At 40.0% G+C, this 18,791-nt stretch overlaps 1 protein-coding gene across 1 annotated transcript in view; it reads right to left on the minus strand.

Moving 5' to 3' along the window:
- Positions 1-18,791, minus strand: part of gpr158b (G protein-coupled receptor 158b) — an 81,571-nt gene that overhangs the window by 22,515 nt on the left and 40,265 nt on the right. The window contains exons 4-7 of the mRNA XM_044133196.1: positions 17,879-18,090; positions 14,508-14,576; positions 2,607-2,716; positions 262-500 (exon numbers count right to left, since the gene is read on the minus strand). Coding sequence (XP_043989131.1) covers positions 262-500; positions 2,607-2,716; positions 14,508-14,576; positions 17,879-18,090 — 630 coding nt within the window. The remainder of the gene's footprint in view (positions 1-261; positions 501-2,606; positions 2,717-14,507; positions 14,577-17,878; positions 18,091-18,791) is intronic.

An 18,791-nucleotide genomic window follows, 5' to 3' on the forward strand; every position in this document is an offset into this window, starting at 1 on the left:
TGAAAACCTGAGTCACAAACATAAATAAACATAAACATAAATATAACACAAATAATACCCCTTGACCTTTTCTCTATTAGATTTATATTTCTCCAAACATTTCTCAGCTGAACTCCCATGACAAAGCAAGTTGTTTGTAAAAGTAACAAGATTACAATTGGCTCGCAGGCATGGAAGTCAGGGTCACGGATTTTACCCAATCGATGACTTTCCTCTTGACCAAACTGCCAAAAAAATAAAAACCCACACTCACACACTCACCCACTCCCATCATGTAGTCCCATCGGTCCAGCAGGCACATGCTGAACTGCATTCCCTCTGGTGTGAAGCCTGCGACTATCAGACTGCGACTCAGCTCCGGGCTCTGGCACACGGCCGAGGTCCAGGCCACCAGGAACCACAGCACAATGAGGAGAATCACCGCCAGCAGCCGCAGGACGCGCCAGCTGGTCATGTAAGGCGTCCTCTGGGCCGTGCGGGACAGGAACACCTTCAGGACCCTGAGGGAAGGAAACACGGTCTGAATCTGGAAAAACGCCAAGATTATTTCCCAAAGCTGAGAAGTAGATGTTTTATCCGACATTTTCAGTTTACTTGTCCGTGCGTTGTTAGATTGTTGCTTCGGTCGACGTTCCCACATGAACAGAAACATTTCCATCTCAGTTTTGTTTATTCAAGTCTATCTAGCGTGCTGTGCTCCTGTACTGGATGAAGTGGAAAGCAAAAGGAAGAAATGTTTTTGTGCGGAAAATATGAAATACAACAATCTGAATCTGTTTTTAGTACAAATTCGCTACCGATGTGTTTGGAACAATGCATGGGTGGTTTATTTATAAGACGCCAGGTCTTGGTGGATTTGCCCGTGAGAAATTCCCACACGACTCATGCATGTTGCTCCGGTGAGTGCTGCAGTTGTAACCCACACTGGTTTCGGTTCCACAATCCCAGTCATTCGCTTTGAAAGCACACGCGGCCCAGGAGCTCTGCAGCTTTACTTGTACGAAACGAAGCGGGAAAGAAAAGATCCATGCGGTGGATTTGTGGATGTTAACTGTGGAGCTGTTGTTTGAAAAGAACTGTTTGCTCTGGACTCTGCATTGATTGACAACCTACAAACAGCGCTTCTTACAGCTGCAGTTAGTAACTCTAGTAAAAAATATTTTACAGACTTCTTAAAACCGTCACTGGGTCATGGCAGTTTGGTATGAGATGGATAATCTGTGAAAGAATCGAGCTCCTCTGCCTTTTCCCTGTGCTAACTAGAAATAACCAATCAGAGCAAGGAGGAGGGTCTTAGTGTTACCAATCAAGCTTGTATACATGCTGCTCAACCCTTCCTCTTGCTCTCTGCTATGCTACAGCTTCTCCCCGTCAGCAGAGCCTGTCGTGAACGCTAAGAGGAGTTAGCATGGCCACAGATGATGAAAAACGGCTTTCCTGGAATGATAAGTTGTTTCTCCGCCATTAGAACATTTAGCAAAAGCACACAAGCCTGATTGACAGCACTAAGACCCTCCCCTGCCTCTGACTGGTTGTTTTTGACCAGGAGCCGGTCCATTTCTTCAGACATCAATTGTAGCACTGGGAGGAGGTGGAGGAACTCAAACTTTTCACTGATCATCTGTCTTATATTTTACTGTCTGACATGGTGACTGTTTTAACATGTATGTTAAAAACCCCCCAAAAACATTTCTTTCTAAAAGTCACATACTTTTTTAAGGCTTTTGTCTTCCTACATTTCAACAAAGGCTAGATTTATGAATTGCAAATCTCATAGTTTTACTACGGAAAGATCCGGAGTTGAACCTCAACCTGAGCTGTAAATCTCTGCAGCTTTTCTTTCGAGCTTTTCTGACTAACTTTCTCCGGTCCAGCTACAGTGAACCTCCATGCCTTGGTGGGTTTGCAAGTGTACTTTTTCATTTATGTATTATTTTCTTAACACAGTTTTGCATAACTTTGTGTTGGCCTGCATCTCCAAATTTCAATACCTTTAATCAGCAGTGAAGTTTGAAAAATATGTCATTCTCTGTTCATGATGCTCCTCATTGGCAGTACGGACTGCGACAAATCCGTTTCATCTGATATCCAGTCGGACCGCTCAGGCTGTAAGAGCTTTTCCCCCTGAGGCACACTTTCCATCCAACAAGCTCGCAAAAAGAAATAATAAAAAATAAAAGTCAAATTGGTAATTTTGCCAAGAGAACTTTCTGGCCAATCTTTGACCTCCTTCTCCCATCTCAGTAATACTTGCTCCAAGCTGCAGATTAGGAAGCCAGAGTGTGTGTGTGTGTGTGTGTGCGTGTGTGTGTGTGGATGCAGGCAGACGCGGAAAGATCAGACCTGATGTGAAATTTAGATGTCCGTACGGGCCCAAAAAGAACGCAATCTTTGAGAGGGAGCTGAATTATTGAAACAGAGAAAGGAGCGGAGGAGATGGTGGGATAGGAGACGCCGAGTGAGAAGTGGAGTTTGCCTATTTTTAGCTTTTGCTTTCAATTTAATATCACCATCAGAATAATTCATAGAAAAAGAAAAAAAAAAAGAAAAGAGAGAAACATCTCATTTGCAGATTGCGCTCTTTGTGGTCGCTAACTCAGCCGTACCTGTACAGCTTGAGGATGATGGTGCCGTACGCGATGGCGAATCCCAGGAGGCGAACCCACCTCAGGAGGATGCATCGAAACACGCTGGGGTTGAAGTACAGGATCATCACCTGGAGCGAGAAACAAACACACCAGCATGATGGGTCACGCCGGGGTTGGGTTTCACGAGTATGCTGCAAAAACGCTAAATCTTCAGAGTATTTTTGGTTTAGCTTCAAGTTCTGGTTTAGATTAGTTCAGTACAGGAGTTACCAAACGTCTTCATGCCACGCCCCCCTCCAAACAGCCCTAGCTTTTGTTCGGGAACCCCTTAGGAAAGCCCACAGACAATGCAACAATATATGTAAAGAAACCCAAACTTTAAGTTTAACCTTATGTTATTTTTATTCACTATTCAGCAATTATTACAATCGTTTAGCATAAATGCCACCTCACACTTTCTGATTTTCAATGGCCACAAATTCTGTGGCTCAAAAATTTTATAATCAGATTATATACTATGACCTTGTCAGATAATACAAACTTTCATCAAAATCCTCTGAAATTGACATCAAGTTGTACTTTATTCCCACAGTTCTTATGGATTTTTGCAGCCATATGTCCTTCGCACCTGAGCTCCTTCAGTCTCTTTCTTGTCAGAAACTTTTCCATTTCTTGAGAAGCAAAGCGGCTCAACGAATTTACACAGCAGCCAATCAGAAAATGAGCATCAGAAGTAAGAATGAAATAAGCTTACATTTCATTTAAAAAAAGAAAGAAAAAAAATTATAATAGAAAAAATATACATAATGAACAATGTGATTTAAAAAATGTTAAGAATTCAGTTTTGTTTTTTTATTTTTGTGTTTTTTATTCTTCACATTCCCTCCAACATAACGCCCTCTGACTTTGAAAAACACTAAAAATAAGACCAAACTTGCTTAAAAGTACATTTCCAGAGAGATCAAGGCACTTGTTAATCAATATTAAGTCAATGATTCCTTAATATTGATTTTAGAAAAGTGCTACTTCCACTGGCAGATTATTTCACTTAAAACATTGAAAAAATGTCTTATTATAAGCGAAATAATCTGAAATAATCTTTTTCAACAAGCACTGTTGTTTAAAACTAGTGCTGGTTTTTAGCAACTAGTTCGAAACAATAGCACACTATTCCAAATGTACTAAGATATTTACACTAGAAACTAGAGCAGAAAATGTTGTTTTGTTGCAGTGATGTGATGTCACACATTTCGCATTTCTCTGTAGTTCACAATAAAAAAACAAAAAAAAACAAAAACAAACAGAAACGCAGTGTTCACTAGGAGAGAAGCAGAGCTGGAGGCAGACCTGGCATCACAGAGAGCTCACGCCTCCACAGCTCACATCGACTGAAAGCAGCATGTGGGTTATATGTAGGGCACGACATTAAATCTCACTCGAAATTCTGCGTTTTCTTCTCTTGTTTTTCCAGAAATAAATATTGATGTCCTGACCTGATCCAGTCTCGAATCGTCTCTCCAGTTTGTCACAAAGCTTTGAATTTGGTGACGGTTCAAAAACTATTCCTTCACCTTTTTCTATTCGGATGTGAAGATTTCCCCCCCCCCCATCAGCTATTACCTGAAGTAGGGTGCGATGGAGGCTAATGGAGGCAAGTCTGGCATACCGAGAAAAATCACGGCTTCCTTTGCACTTCTGCATTTCAGTTCATTAGCATGCAGCTCAGCAGGACGCCGTGTATTAAATCTCCAGCGGCCACCGTTCTGAACTAAACGAAGCTTGGATCAGCCACTTAATTGGTGCCCCCTCCCTCCTGAGCGTTTATGCGTGACCCTTTCAGGAATTTGCATTATTTTTGCGGTTTAGGAAAGTCTGAAGAAAATTACCACGCCCTTTTTCTCCCCCTGAGGCAATGTTCGGAAGGAGGTTTGTGATTGTTAAAGTTTCTGTAGGAGATCACAGACTCTGGAGGTAAATGTAAGGTAACTTGGAGCAAAGTTTGAGAGTTGGAAAAGAAAAAAAAAAAACCGTTTGATTTAGAAAGCTTAGCCAGAAAAACAGTAATGATTGTTTGTATATGTGCGGGCGTGCCTGCATACTGACATGGACTCTAAATATGTCCTAACTCATGACGGCTCCTCCGTCACATATTTATTTTCTTTTTCGGGGCTCAGTCGAGGCAGAAACGACATTCCCTGTCGGCCGTCGACTCTGTTTGGAAAACACACACCCTGCCAGAAACCAAAAATGCTTCAGAAACGGCATCCACTTTGAAGAGGTGTTGCTCTCCAAATTCCCCCCGTCTCAGTCCAGTTGTGCATCTGTGGGATGTGCTGTGCAAACAGACGTGATGCATGAAGGGCATCCAGCTTACAGGACATAAATCATTCGCCACTAAATCTCCGTCAGGATTCTAGACAGATCCATGCCTCCACCAATCAGTACTATTTAGTAGTTTTATTATTATTGTGTCTTATCTGTATTGATTCTATTTTCTTTCTAATGTTTCTACAATTTATGTTGATGCTACTGGATCTATGAATTTCCCTCTTTGGGATAAATAAAGTATCTATTTTGAAAGGAGACCAGCCTACTACTCATAATATAATGGTCATAGTATAATGCCTGATGGTTGTGTTAATTGTAGGCAGCGTTGACTATAACAAATTTCACTGGACGATAAATTGTCCCAGAAGTCATTGCAATAAATTATAATGTTGTTTTGAGACCATTTTCAAGTGATATAGTGGTAGTGGCGTAATAACACACATTCTCAAAGATCAGTAAACGTTAAGTTGTAATCCAGCATGTCATAAACAACTAAAGTACAATCAACCATCCGCACAGTTTTATATTTAAACACAAAACAGGCAATGTGTATATATAAAAAATAATGATAACAAAGAAGAAAACAACATATAGTATCTCTGTAATACAGCGCTCTACTGAATCGATATACTTCATTATACTGAGATAGAAAATTATATTTTATCATTTTCCTCAAAGTAAAAATGGATCTACTCACTTCGGTATCTTTACAAGATTTGTTCCACAAACAGAAATTCAGCATTTCATTCGTTTAGTTCTGACTTTTTTTATTTACTTGTATTTTAATTATTGTGAGGAGGGCCGGCCCAAGGCATGTGCGTGTTAAGCAGCTGTTTAGGGCCCCCGCATCACCAGTGGCCCCCAAAAGCCCCAAGCTAGCATAATAAAAAAAACATATTTATATTTAAAACAACACTGAATAATACAAACTAAATGCTATTTCACATGGAAAAGCTATTTCTATATTGTTACTACAGTTGTTACACAAACAGCGGTTCATGTCTTCCTTTGGATGATTGCTGCCACTTTTGGGGAAATAAAAGATATGAAACTTGTTCATTTGTTTACTGTAAATGAATTATCAGTTGATGCTATGTTCAGAGAGTTGAAATAATATGGTGCACTTAAATACCACTCTGCGTTTCAAAGATCCAAATCATTGTTTTTAGTTTATTAATCAATAGCCATTACAAACACTGGTATGATGTAAGCTAATTACAAATTTCTATAATGATAATCGGTATCTTTCACACATAGAGTAGCTTTGGAATGATAAAGCATCTTGTACTGACATGTTGGTAGAGGGGGGCCGGCTGCTTAGGGCCCCAAAAAGCCTTGGGCTGGCCCTGAGCGTACCGTCGGATTTTTCCACCAAATGTCACATTTTGCAGAAACCCGAAGTCACGACTGCAGCAGCAGCAGCCGCAGCCGCAGCAGAAGCACAAACTGCACAGAATAAAGTGAGAAATGAAAGAACTGGAAAATCTCCGCTCCCCTCCTGTCTTGGCATTCAAGACACGCTGAGCATACTGTGTAATGAGGCTTAAGTAACACCAACACCTGTAAGCTGTTTTTCCGCTGAAAAGAAGCAGAACACGCGTGACAAATTCAACAAAATAGCAAGCCAGCCTTGAGAGCGCAACAGTCTGGCTGGGAGATGCATTAGGACACAGGGGGAGCTAATGCGAGATAAGGAACATGAATCACCGCGCGCGCGCTCCATCGGGCCGACGGGAGAGCGGCTCAGAGACCGTGGGATGAAGACAAAAATGATGAAATGAGAAAAATATTAAATCTGACAAGATATTATGCAGCTACGGAGGATGTTACGAGTAAAAGATGACTCAAAGCAAATGTCACAGGATCATGAGCGGTGAACTAATCCAAAGCTTATTTCCTCTTCGTTATCGTTGCGGAATTGGCGGGATGGATTTCACACACGCTGCCAAAGAGTGGATCAGCGTGCAGTTAGACTGTCATAACAACATTGCTTGTTTGAGTCGTCGCCGTGTTCGCTCCAAGTTCGGCTCTGACACGCCGGCTCTGCTCCTCAGCAGGAACGTGACGAACAGAGTCAGAGCTGCTGGAACTGGTACAACAATAAGCAACTGGAACATCATAAAATGATCTCCTAATATTTCAAAGTCAGACTTTGCAGTGTAGAGGAAAGTACACCAACGCTATCACAGCTTCTCTGACACTAAGAATTAAATGAGCTTCTCTTTGGACCTGAAAGGAACAACACAGAGTCAGCACGCACCTTCAGTTATCACAATTGATCAGGCTCCAAATCTGGGTGTGGTGATGAACTCTGACCTGAACCTTCAGAGTCACATAAAGACAGTTTCAAGAAGCAGCATTAAGGTTTTATGATTGCATTTATTTATGAAAACTGCAAAAAGGGCGAAACATTGCGTTGCTTTAAATCAAGGCTAAAACCCAACTGTTTGTTGCCTTTGATTAATAATAGCTAGAAAATATTTTAATACATTTTATGTATGTGAGTTTGCCGATGGCGTTTAACAAAATGTATGTTTTATTACTCGTTTCATAATTGATGTTTTCAAATGATGTTTTAACTATGTAAAGATATACAAATTAATTCAACATTTTTTTTTAATCCATTTTTAATTTTAAAAAAACGTGAGCCTGAAGAGTGACGTGCTTAAACTAATGAGCATCACTCAAAGTGCTGTTAATTAAAATGCCTCCCACCTTTAGCAGCTAAAGGATTACAATGTTTTAATTACACAGCACTTAGAGTTTGACTCAGTGATTGTGCGTGGTCATTGTGTGGCAAGCTAATATAAACCCAAATGACAAGATTTTAAAAGCATGACATTTACTTATTGCTTGACTTTTGTCATTCATTGTTGCTGTTACAATCCAAATCCAACTTGACAAAGTAAGAAAATAGGGTGGTAATATCATTATCTATACTGCTGTGAAATATTGTTTTTTATTTTAAAAAATTGTCACCAATTTTAACAGCAGCAAAAGATCATTTGTGCGTATAAGAAACAAATTCTTCAAATTTTGATTGTATTTATTACAGAAAAGGTAAACCTTCAGTTGTGTCTCTGAATCAATTAGTTCATTAGCAGGACTCTGAAGTTTCTGTCTCCATGCTGAGGAGGCAACCAGGAACAAACCAAAAGCAAACCATTTCAAAAAGCAAATTTCTAATTTTGAAAATTTCTTCATGAAATCTGTAGTAAGGAATCATTCTGCTTATTTTCTTTGCTCTTAGCCGTTGCTTATTTCTGCTTTTACCATTTGATGCGAGTCAACTCATCTGAACTTATCTAACTTATATATGATTTGTTTCCAAAACACACACACAGATATTTGGTCCCAAGCCCGATCAAACCCTTCATTACTACGAGCCCGGACGCTGAAACGGCAGACAGCTTTTGTTTTTTTGTTTTTCTAATATCATCTAGAGGAGGTGGCTGTCTTGGTTTGCCTCCAACCTCTGAAGCCTCCTCCATCAATTAATCAGCAGGGGTATTTTTAAAACAAGTTGTGCCAGAACTTGATGGACTGTTTAAAAATGCATTGAGCGCCGGAGCGGTACAACTACAGCTGAGAAGACTTGTAGCGGCAGAGGGAAAGAAGTAGAAGGAAAAAAAGAAAAGGAAATAAGCTCTGGCTACAAATGTCGAGACTGGAGGAGAGGACGCAGACAGAAAAGGAACATGCAGACGAGGTTATAAAAGAGAACCACGGAGGACGTGAAGGGCAGGGATAAGCTTGAGACAAGCAGGGACGATGCTGTGAAGTACAGTAAAAAAAAAGATGGTGAGATGTAGCGGCGCAATGGGAGGAGAAAACACTCGACTGTGTGAACAGAACAGTGGCAGGAAATTTTAGTGCAGCTATTTTTGGGACTTTTTCTTTCTGCATCCTTGGGGTGCAGAGAGAAAAAGTAGGTGGATTTAAAAAATAAAAATCAAGATATGTTTGATCTCATAAGGATGGACCTACCTTCACCGATGCCTTCATAACAAACACCCAAACATACTCCTGGAGTTTGGGTGTTTGTTTGGTTATAGTGCCAGTCCAATGCCACTATGAAATAGAGTTAAGATCGGGTCTAAAAAAGTCCAACTTTACCCAAACCTACAGGCAATGTATCCTAGCCCATTCCAACCCTACTAAATCACTTCAGGATTATGTTATTTTAATTAAAATTTTGCAGCTTTTGTTTTTAGATAACCATTTAAAGGGGCAGTATTAAGTGTTTTCCAGCCACACAGTATCACTTTGTAGCACTATAAACACTATTAACTGTTATCTTCAGTTGTATATATCAAATATAACTTAAAAGAGATTTGGCTACGTAATTTAACACCTTGAAATTGGGCCTCTGTCTCTTTAAGAAACTTTTGCTCTTTCTGAAACTCCACCTTCAGGAAGTCAACAGATCAACATTTTTACCAGCATTGCACTGGGAAGGAGGTTGTACAATGAGCTAAGTAGATGTGCAGTTCCACCAGACATTTGCTAATTGTTGATGACTAGTCTGAAGGAGCTCTGAGTGGGGAAGTCTTGGGGGAGACAGGTTCTGTGAGGCAGAAACCTGATAGCTTGAAAACGTAGCTCTGAGGAGGAGCTTCATCCATGAAGGAGGTGCTAGGTCCCTCCATGTGTTTTGCACAGCTGAATGGTTGCCATGGGAGATTCAAGGATTTTTCAAACATGCATAAAATCCTAGATGCAACACTACACCTTTGTTTGATGAGGAAATGACATTACATAATGTAAAGCTCAAATTAGCAGATTTCACATGATGCAGCTCCTTTTCGGAAGCAGTGTAACTTCTCCCGTTTCTACATTTTGGTTCACGTCTTCCAGCTCCACTTTGCGGCTTGTTGCAACCACGTGATGTGTCAAATACAAATTTTCTGGAAAGTGTGATTGAAAGCATCCTAGCAGAGCGGAGTTGTGTGTGCATGCAGTTCACTGAGCTTGTTGCAGTCTACTCACTTTATGTTTCTTTGGTTAAACTACTAATCTGTTACGTCTACACTTAGACTATGACGATTAGATCAACACAACTTTATATTGTGTATTCTCGTTTGGTTTTTCCTCTGCTGTATGTATTGCAGGCTTATGCGACACAAAAGCCCAACACCAGCCGGCCTCCGAGCAAATATTTTTTGACAGATTTGGGTCGGGCTCGGACCATAAATCTAAACTCTACTATGAAACACATAAAAACCTTGACTGTAACTTTTTTTTCCAAAAGAACAAAACCAATATCACGAAGCTCTTTTCTCAAAGGATTCACCATTTTTCCTTCAAATGGCTGCCATCCAGCCAATAAGCATTTTGTTGGCGGACAGGAGAGCTCTCTGATAAGGAGAGTGAATTCCCTCACTGTTAACACGACACACAGGTTTCCTCCATCTGTTTCCCTTCTAAAGATGAGCTTCTGATTCAGCACAGCAGGTGCTCTGTGGGCACAACGGTAAATACACACATACACACACAGCACAATGGCACACACCCACCACAAAGCCTGGCTAAGCCACGCACAAAGTGAGGAACACTCATAGCTAAGCTGTCCTGGTCTTTGTTATTGTCCAGACAGACATTGAGCACATGGATAATGGGCTGCAGCTCAAGAAGGCAGGTCTTATTGAATAAGAGACATTTTGTCACAGAGTGACCAAAAATAACAATCTATGTATTGTATGCAATAGACCAACCAAAGTGATGTGGACTGGATGAAGCTAAACAGAACGGCCAAGTCGAAGTTCACACTCAAATCCAACAATCTTTGGCGAGACTTCAACACTGACGTACCCAGACACTCTGTCCAATCCGACTGAGTTTGGGATATTTTCCAAAGAAGAAGAGAAACAGTTGTAGACTCTAGATGCTTTCAGATTCTTATTGTAAACAATTTTCTTTATACTTCACAACTATGTGGTACATTGTCTTCATTCCAGTTTTTCTTTATTTTATGACTGCAGTATTTATGCACTATTTTATTCTGTTTTCAAACACCATTTCTCTTTGTGACTCTCTTTGCGATTCAATGCTCCAACATTGGTGTTCTACTCCACGTTATATGTTTGCACGTGGACAATAAAGATTTGCCTTTTCCTTTCTTATTGAGTTCCATAAAAACTAAATAAAATAAATTACACTTGTTATTGTTTCATAAGAGAATCTGTAAAGTTTTTAAGGCCATGAAAACTTTTCTAACTTGCTGGACTTTGAATTAGTTTTTCATGAGCAACGGCGACACACTTGGTTTTATTGGCCGTGTCCCACCTGAGGTTAGCACCCCACAGTCCTCTCTCTTTATCACTAGTTACACAAGTTGTGCTCTTTTAACCGACTGTGCACCATGATGCTTGTCTTCCAGCAGATATTTTTAATTTTTTCCCCTCCAGGGGGTCTTTTTGTGGGCTCTAGTGTCCCTTATATGACAGTAGGCTGACAGGAAAGGGGCAAGGAGAGGGGGGAAGACATGCAGCAAATGTTGCCGGGTCCGGGAATCGAACCCACGACGGCCGCGTTGAGGACCCAAGGCCTCCAAATGTGGGTCGCGCTATCCCCTACGCCACCACAGCACGCCCACCAGCAGATTTTTGTGCTAAATATAAACCCATTTCCACGTTTTTATCTTTCTCTGCTCCATAGGGGATGGTCTTTTGTTCAAATGCCCAGAGTGTCAGTTTAGATCAGCGATGGTTATCTAATAGTCTGAAGCAAAAACTCCTTATTTGGTTTCCCCCACAATTAGCTCTCATCACAGTACAAGTATGTATAAAACAAACCTATTGTTATTTGCAGGTAATGATTTCTTATCTTCTTTGCCACTAAACGATTTTACTTATATATGGTTAGTATGTGGATGATACCATCACCATCCACAAACCTGCATATCCAGACAGATTATCTTGAAATAAACGTTTTCCATTAAATGGTAAGGTTGACTTGATCATTTTGATGTCAATTCTATCTGAAGAAATCTTGCTAAATTGTTTTACATCTACAAAATGTCTGAACTTCTTGCAATAATAAAATGTACTGATGTGTGTTTCGCTCTAGGGTGTATTGTACAACATATGCAAGAACTATTTTCCATGGGGGTCAAAATTTCTGTTTTTCCCCATACTTAATGATAGGCAACTGTTTAATCCTCTGCACACACATTGTGAGAAGCCAGGACAAATCTTCATCAATGTAGACAGAGAGTCTGCATAAGTTAGAATCAGATCTCATTTACGTAGCCGTGGAGCTTATGAGCTGCACTGTATATGTGGCATAAGCTGCAACGCTCCTGCTAGAGAAAGGGTGATACTGAAGGTTTGTTTAGTTAAAGTCACATAGAAACTGAAGAAATAGTTTATGCTTTAGTGTTTCTCAAGTATTAGACTCATGGGCTGGAGATGAAACGATCTGATATTAACATCAACATCGGCCCTGAAATTTAAAAAAATTGTAGCTCGGGTATCGGTGACAATGTGCCCGACCCATAAGGGGAGATCTATTTGGTCTTATTCTATATTTTGTGCACAGAGTGAAGTCGTGCTTTATTATTTATTTTACATTATATTTGTTATTCCAAATTGCACTTTCTCAACCTTTTTAAAGAAGGTTTGGAGCAGATTATTTTTACACATTTGACCAAGATAGACAACCTATTGTCTTTCTCAGTTTCCTTCTCATTTGTTTGTTTTACTCCTAATTGCACTGACTAAACAAATCATGTTTTTACATGTTTGACCAAGCTTGTCAAGGTGTTGGTGTATTTGATTGTGCTGTACTGGTGCAGAGTTATTAAATACATTTGTAATACAGTACATTATGTCTGTGTTTTAAAAAAGAAATGTTTTACTTCAGCACCATTTTTCTGTTGAATCGGTATCGGCCCATACTAACCTTCAGATACCTGTATCGGTATCGGAAGTGAAAAACGTGGATCGGTGCACAAAAAACAAAAGTGCTGTAGGACCCGAAGTATTTTGCAGCATTACGTGAAACGAAACAGAAATGAAGAAAAACAACACAGAAAACAAAGCAACAATGAAGTCAGCAGCGACATTCTGCTACATCCTCCCACTCGTCTCCCACACAAACCTAACAAAAACACACAAACAAGTCATTTAAGAACTGTATTAGCTGGCATGTGACATGAGTCAGCTTGTCCCACATCTCAAACTGCGTCAGGTTCCAACTTGGCTTATCAGTTCAGCATTCACTAGATTGTCAAGTAAAAAACATGTCAATTTTTGTCACAATAGCTTTAGCAAAAGTTGAAAAGCGGCCTAGTGACATGTCAGCCAAATCTAAAATCATAGACGAATCATCGCCGCAACGCTCCGTATCTGCTGCTACTTCATGCCACATGTAAGCGATCTGATGAGTGATTCTGTGGGTGGTGCCTCTGATTCAGCTGGTTGCATCCACGCTGTGCTGTTCTTGTACTTTCCATGCTGTATGTCGCTACTTTGAAGAAGTAAATGCATTCAGGCAGCAGCCTATGAAGTGTTTTATGATTATGGAATCATCCACATCAGCAGCAATGGATGTGGTACCTCTGACAAAGAGGCTACTTCCAGGGTTAACCGTAAAGCTGATCTGATCTGACTGACAGGCTCCAGGTCAAAAACAAAGTAAAACCTGCCCAACTTGTCTTTTAAAACATGACATTGTGCTGGGATTTTTGCTTTGACTGGTGTGATGTGCTCTATCTTCCTGGTTTTAGTGAGCAGCAGCGTTCTGGATCAGCTGCAGCTGTCTGGTTGGTTTTTTTCTGCAGACGCTGTTGCAGTAATCAATAAGACTAAAGTTAATATCATGGATAAGTTTCTCTAGATCTTGCTGCAACATTAGTCCTTTAATCCTGGAAGTGTTCCTCAGGAGATAGAAGACCGACTTTTTAACTGCCTCTATGTGACTCTGAATTTCAGACACATAAAGGCACCATCCTGTGTTTCCTGTTTCCTTTACATGAACTGAGGCAAACAGGATTTCTCTGAACAATGATTTCCTACTTACCTTGCTTTCAGAAAGGTCAAATTTGTTAAATCCGTGACTAAATCTGGTCCTGTTTACAGATTTCTCCACATGAGCTTTGGATTTTTGTAGCATATGTAGTTACCAAGGACATCTTCGCTGATTCTCTGACTAAAGCTAGACATGACCTGTTAGTAAATGCATAACCCCATCTTTTAAGATTTTGGTGGTGCTATGTTCAAACAGTTCTATTTTTGGGTGTTAAAAACTTGTGATATTAATGTATAACTTAATCCTGCTTCCAAAACGCTTTTTTTCTCTTCATGCTGCTGTTTGTTTGATAGACTGCACTGGATTTTAATTAGGAGTACCAGTGCTAAGGGGATGCAAGCTTCAGATTTTGAATTTTCATCAGTAAAATGTATTCAAAACAATTTATTATATTACTTACACTTTAGTATGAGGCATAATTTTGTCTTGGTCCATAACATAAAATCAAAATACGAAAATACACAAAGTTTGTGCTTCTAATGTGCCAAAATATTCCCAAATTCAAAGGGTTTGGATACTTCTGCAAGGTCGAGTCCCATTAAGATCAAACCAGAGACTTACTGGGAAGTACAGCAGCAACGCCCCAAACAAGATGGCGTCCAGCAGGATGAGACCAGAAGTACGGATGCTCTGTTGTAAAGGAAGAACAAAAAGATGTTCATTAGTACATGATGGGAGACAGTGAACGTTTGAGTACTCTGCAGGATGAGGAGTCTCAAGAGACTAATATTGTTTGCAGAGTCTCTAATCTAGCTCTTTTGTTTTTGCAGAAAAACAAAGGATTTTACAGACATTTTCATATTTAACCCAGTGTCAGGGCTTCAGCGTTTTGCACATTCAACTCAACTTAATTCTTAAACTGTGCTGTCTAAAATCAAACCCGCCGATTCAGCCGTAATGAGAACCGATTTGCATTTCAGTTTCTTTCCAGGCAAAAGCACAAAAAAACAAAAAGCAAACAAAATAATTGCCTGTTTCAAAGCAAACAACAGAATAAGGAGGGTTTCAAAATATATATTTATTTAACGTCTTGTGTTATCTTGAAGCAGCACGGAAAAGGGAGTCGGGGGGGGAAATGAATTTTTCTGGGTTGCATTTAATTATCCATGTAAAACTCACTGAGGACTTTGCTGCTGTGTGATTCTAAAAGCCCCCAGGGCCGTTTTTTTTGTTTGTTTTTTTTTGTGAATTGAAAGGAAACTGGGAGATTCTGAGGGAATAACATAGATGATCTATAATTAGCTCACTTATAAAAGTTCCAGCTCATATTTGCCTGAAGGCTGGTTGGAGTCGAGCTACACTGGACGGATCTGGTGATTAATTCATTTCTGCTGCCAAAGAGCATCTTCTGCATCAACTTGAAACAAGGCCTTATGCGCAGTGGATGTTAAATATTTGTGGATTAGAATAATATTAAAATTACTTTATAAAGACCCTGTGTTCTATAGGCAAAGGATAAAGCATTAAACACACTTGGCTAATTGAATGTTCATCTTAAATTACACTCATTGCTGTTTGCTGCTCACTTCTATGTCTTGATTTGACCTGCAATTAGTCATTTTTGATTGCCCTTAATGTTTTTTGGCACTTAGAAAAGTGGGAGGTTGATGAACAGCAGAATGAGAGCAGATTTGGAAACTTTAATCACCACTCTTAAAAAAAAAAAAAAAGAGTAAAAAAAGGTAGATTTCTGATGTAGAAATAAGTGTAGCAATGAGCGATAGCATTTGTTCTGATTAGCCTCTGTTTGCTTGAAAAGTAAGGAAAAGTTATGAGTACAGGCATGAAGAGATGCACAGAGAAATCAGCCGGTGACTGCAAGTGGCTGATTTTCAGCTTGATTGACCAGCTGTTAGACAGAGGGGAAAAAAGTGACTAAACGGTAAAATGTTTAAAGTAATGTCTCAGGATGCATAGCATTACATGAAACCACTAAAAAGGAGATTGTATTTTCTAGTTTGCTGTTTCTTCAGGCTGTGAGAGAAAGCAAGACTTTATACAGATAACAGCAAGGCTGAATGGCGTGCAGCAAAGTTGCTCTTTTTTATTTCTATCTTGTTCCTTTTAAGCTCTGAGCCTCTGTCTGTCATGGTACATTTTAGATTCAGAATTGTTTGGAAATGTCTGCAGTAAAGTTAGGATCTATAGTTAGAGTGTCCAAAGTGCAGCTGGGTGACTGTTTGCAGTCCTTGGAACAATTTTCATTCAGTAGAGACACAGATTTGTCCCCCAACAAATGCAGATGGATACTTTTTTGCTATTTTCTCGGGCGAGATTGTCACAGAAAATGTCAAATGCTGAAAAAAGGTATTTGTCCTGTTCATTTTACTTTAATTCTAAATATGTCCACAAATGTCCAGTATTTCGTCTCAGTGATTGAGAAACAGACCTATTTATTAAACCTGGTTAAATACAACAAGAGTGATCCATAGATAGTTCTTTTTGCAGAAATTAGCTTAATGATTTTTTTTTCTAAACAAGCAAAATGGAACACATTCAACCCCCCCAAATTAGGAATCTGTCCACTTTCCTTAAAAAAGGGAAGAAACCCTCAAAGACCCTTCGTAGCTCTTCTCTATAAGGATTTACAGATGAGTTATCTGCCTAAATCAGACAACTTTATTTCAATTAAACACCTTTTTTGGTGAGAAGGTGAAAAAAATAGGAGTTTTTTATGATCTTCTCATGTTTCTCCTCTCTGATACTTTTCAATTTGACCCATGTAACAAAATATTTGGACTACTCCAATGGTCTACACTTTGCAGAATGAACACAGACACAGAGACTACTGTTTATGTAATGCTAGCTAACTTAGCCTGGCCAATGCCTTCCATAGCAATATTACTCAATTCTCATCTCCCTTCATTGCTCCATCAAGACTTTCTGCCATTGACTGTGATTCTTCAGGTGGAATTTCAAAGAATCAGCGGCCAGACGGAGAAGTTGTGAATGATGATGCCGATTTTCTGTGCCGTTTATAATTTTATCTGCTTGTGGCGGAGGAAGTGAACAAAGTTGTTCAGTCCATGTTGGCCACGCCTCCAAATTTTGAATCAACATTAACAGCCACCTCATTTGGATTGGCATAGGGCATTTCCAGTAAGCTTCATAAAGTCCAACTGGCACATTACAAACACCACAGACAAACCTTAGTGATGGGGTAAATTTTAAAACCTCAACAGAATCCACACCTATAGCAAGCAATCGTTTCTTAATAGCCTAAAGTCCAGACACTCTAGATGAAGCAAAAACATAGAACGAGGCCGCTGTTTTTTTTTTTTTTTACCAGGCTAACGCTAATCGTGCCAATCATTAAGATAAGTTTGTAAAAATAACTTGAAATAGGAACTCTTTATTCCAGGGGTCCCCAAAGTGGGCCCTCGAGGGCCGGCATCCTGCATGTTTTAGTTCTCTCCCTGGTTTAACGCACCTGGATCCAATGATGGTTCATTAGAGAAGAACACTGACGTGCTGAAAAGGGTGTTGGTGCCACCAGGGAGAGAACTAAAACACGCAGGATGCTGGCCCTCGAGGACCCACTTTGGGGACCCCTGATTTATTCTATTGTCTATGATTGTTCTTGATGTTCGTCTGCTCCCAATATAAATAATTAATGCAACTCACCGCAGGAAGGCTAGGAAACAAACAAATCCGAATGAACTTTCATCACGACTGGCAGATCAAACTTTGATCATGGAGACTCTAGTTGTAAACCCAAAGTCTGATCTTTGACTGTATCTACGTTTAGTTAAATAACCCAAAGCAACGTCTGAAACAAGTGAAACACATGAAAGTATAAATGGTACAGTGTTTATCAAGTCTGAGGACTCCAAAGCACTTTCCAGTGTAATCATTCACAGCCCAAAAGAGTCGCATTACGAATCAAAGTGAACTTCCAGCGTTGTTCGCCGGCGCCCTGCTGTCCCACTCACCTTGTTCCTCCTGAAGTGGTAGACCACCAACATGCTCGCCAGGTCCAGCATCATGCACAGGCCCTGGAAGGAGGCCACGGCGAGCCGCAGTCCGCCGTCCTCCTGCACCAGGCAGGGGGTGTCGTCTTGGCAGTACTTGCAGCCCTCTCTGCACGGCAGACACTTGTTGGACATGTCAGACGTCTCGTCTCTGTAGGAGCTGTGCTCCCGGTCTGAGGGAGGGAGGACACGTTGATCATTTCCTTTAAATCTCGACAGCTTTACCTCACACATGCTAACGAGTTTCATATCCTATCACATCTCATGGCTAATATACAGTAGGATTTTCAAGGATTATTAGTGCGTTCATTCTCATTCTGACTTCTTCTAACTGCTCGGTTTATCACTTTAGGAGATTAAAAATAATTAGCCCAATAAGTCCCAGAGCCTTGGGGGATGATTAAAAGAGTTCAGTTTTTAATTAAGCAGACAAGGTAACAATGAATGAAAAGAAGATAAAACACGATGAAACTGTCCTCGTCATCCTGCTACTTTTAATAAGCTTTCTCCAAGCAGCACCTGTCATTTTTAAATTTGTTAATCAGCTCTACCTGCAGGCAATACTGTTGCATTTCACATCCTCATGGTTGAGCCCTGGATTTAATAAAGAACATTTACAGACGCAAAAAAAAAAAACCATTTATAAAACCGACCCTAATTCAAGAACTCCCACTGTAACGTTGGTGAAGAATTCCTCTATGAGAATGTGTTCAGCATCAAGACATAATCAATACCCTTGGTTCAGTTTTTTTTTTTGCAAGAGACAATTTATTAATTTAACAAAGTGATTTGATTCTTACAGAGAGCGCAACTGAGTCTAAGACTTTTGTAAAGGAGAGGGCAGAAGGTAATTGTAATGAAAAATTGGCATCAT

The sequence above is a fragment of the Gambusia affinis genome, linkage group LG12 (genome assembly GCF_019740435.1).
Source record: "Gambusia affinis linkage group LG12, SWU_Gaff_1.0, whole genome shotgun sequence".
NCBI lineage: Eukaryota > Metazoa > Chordata > Actinopteri > Cyprinodontiformes > Poeciliidae > Gambusia > Gambusia affinis.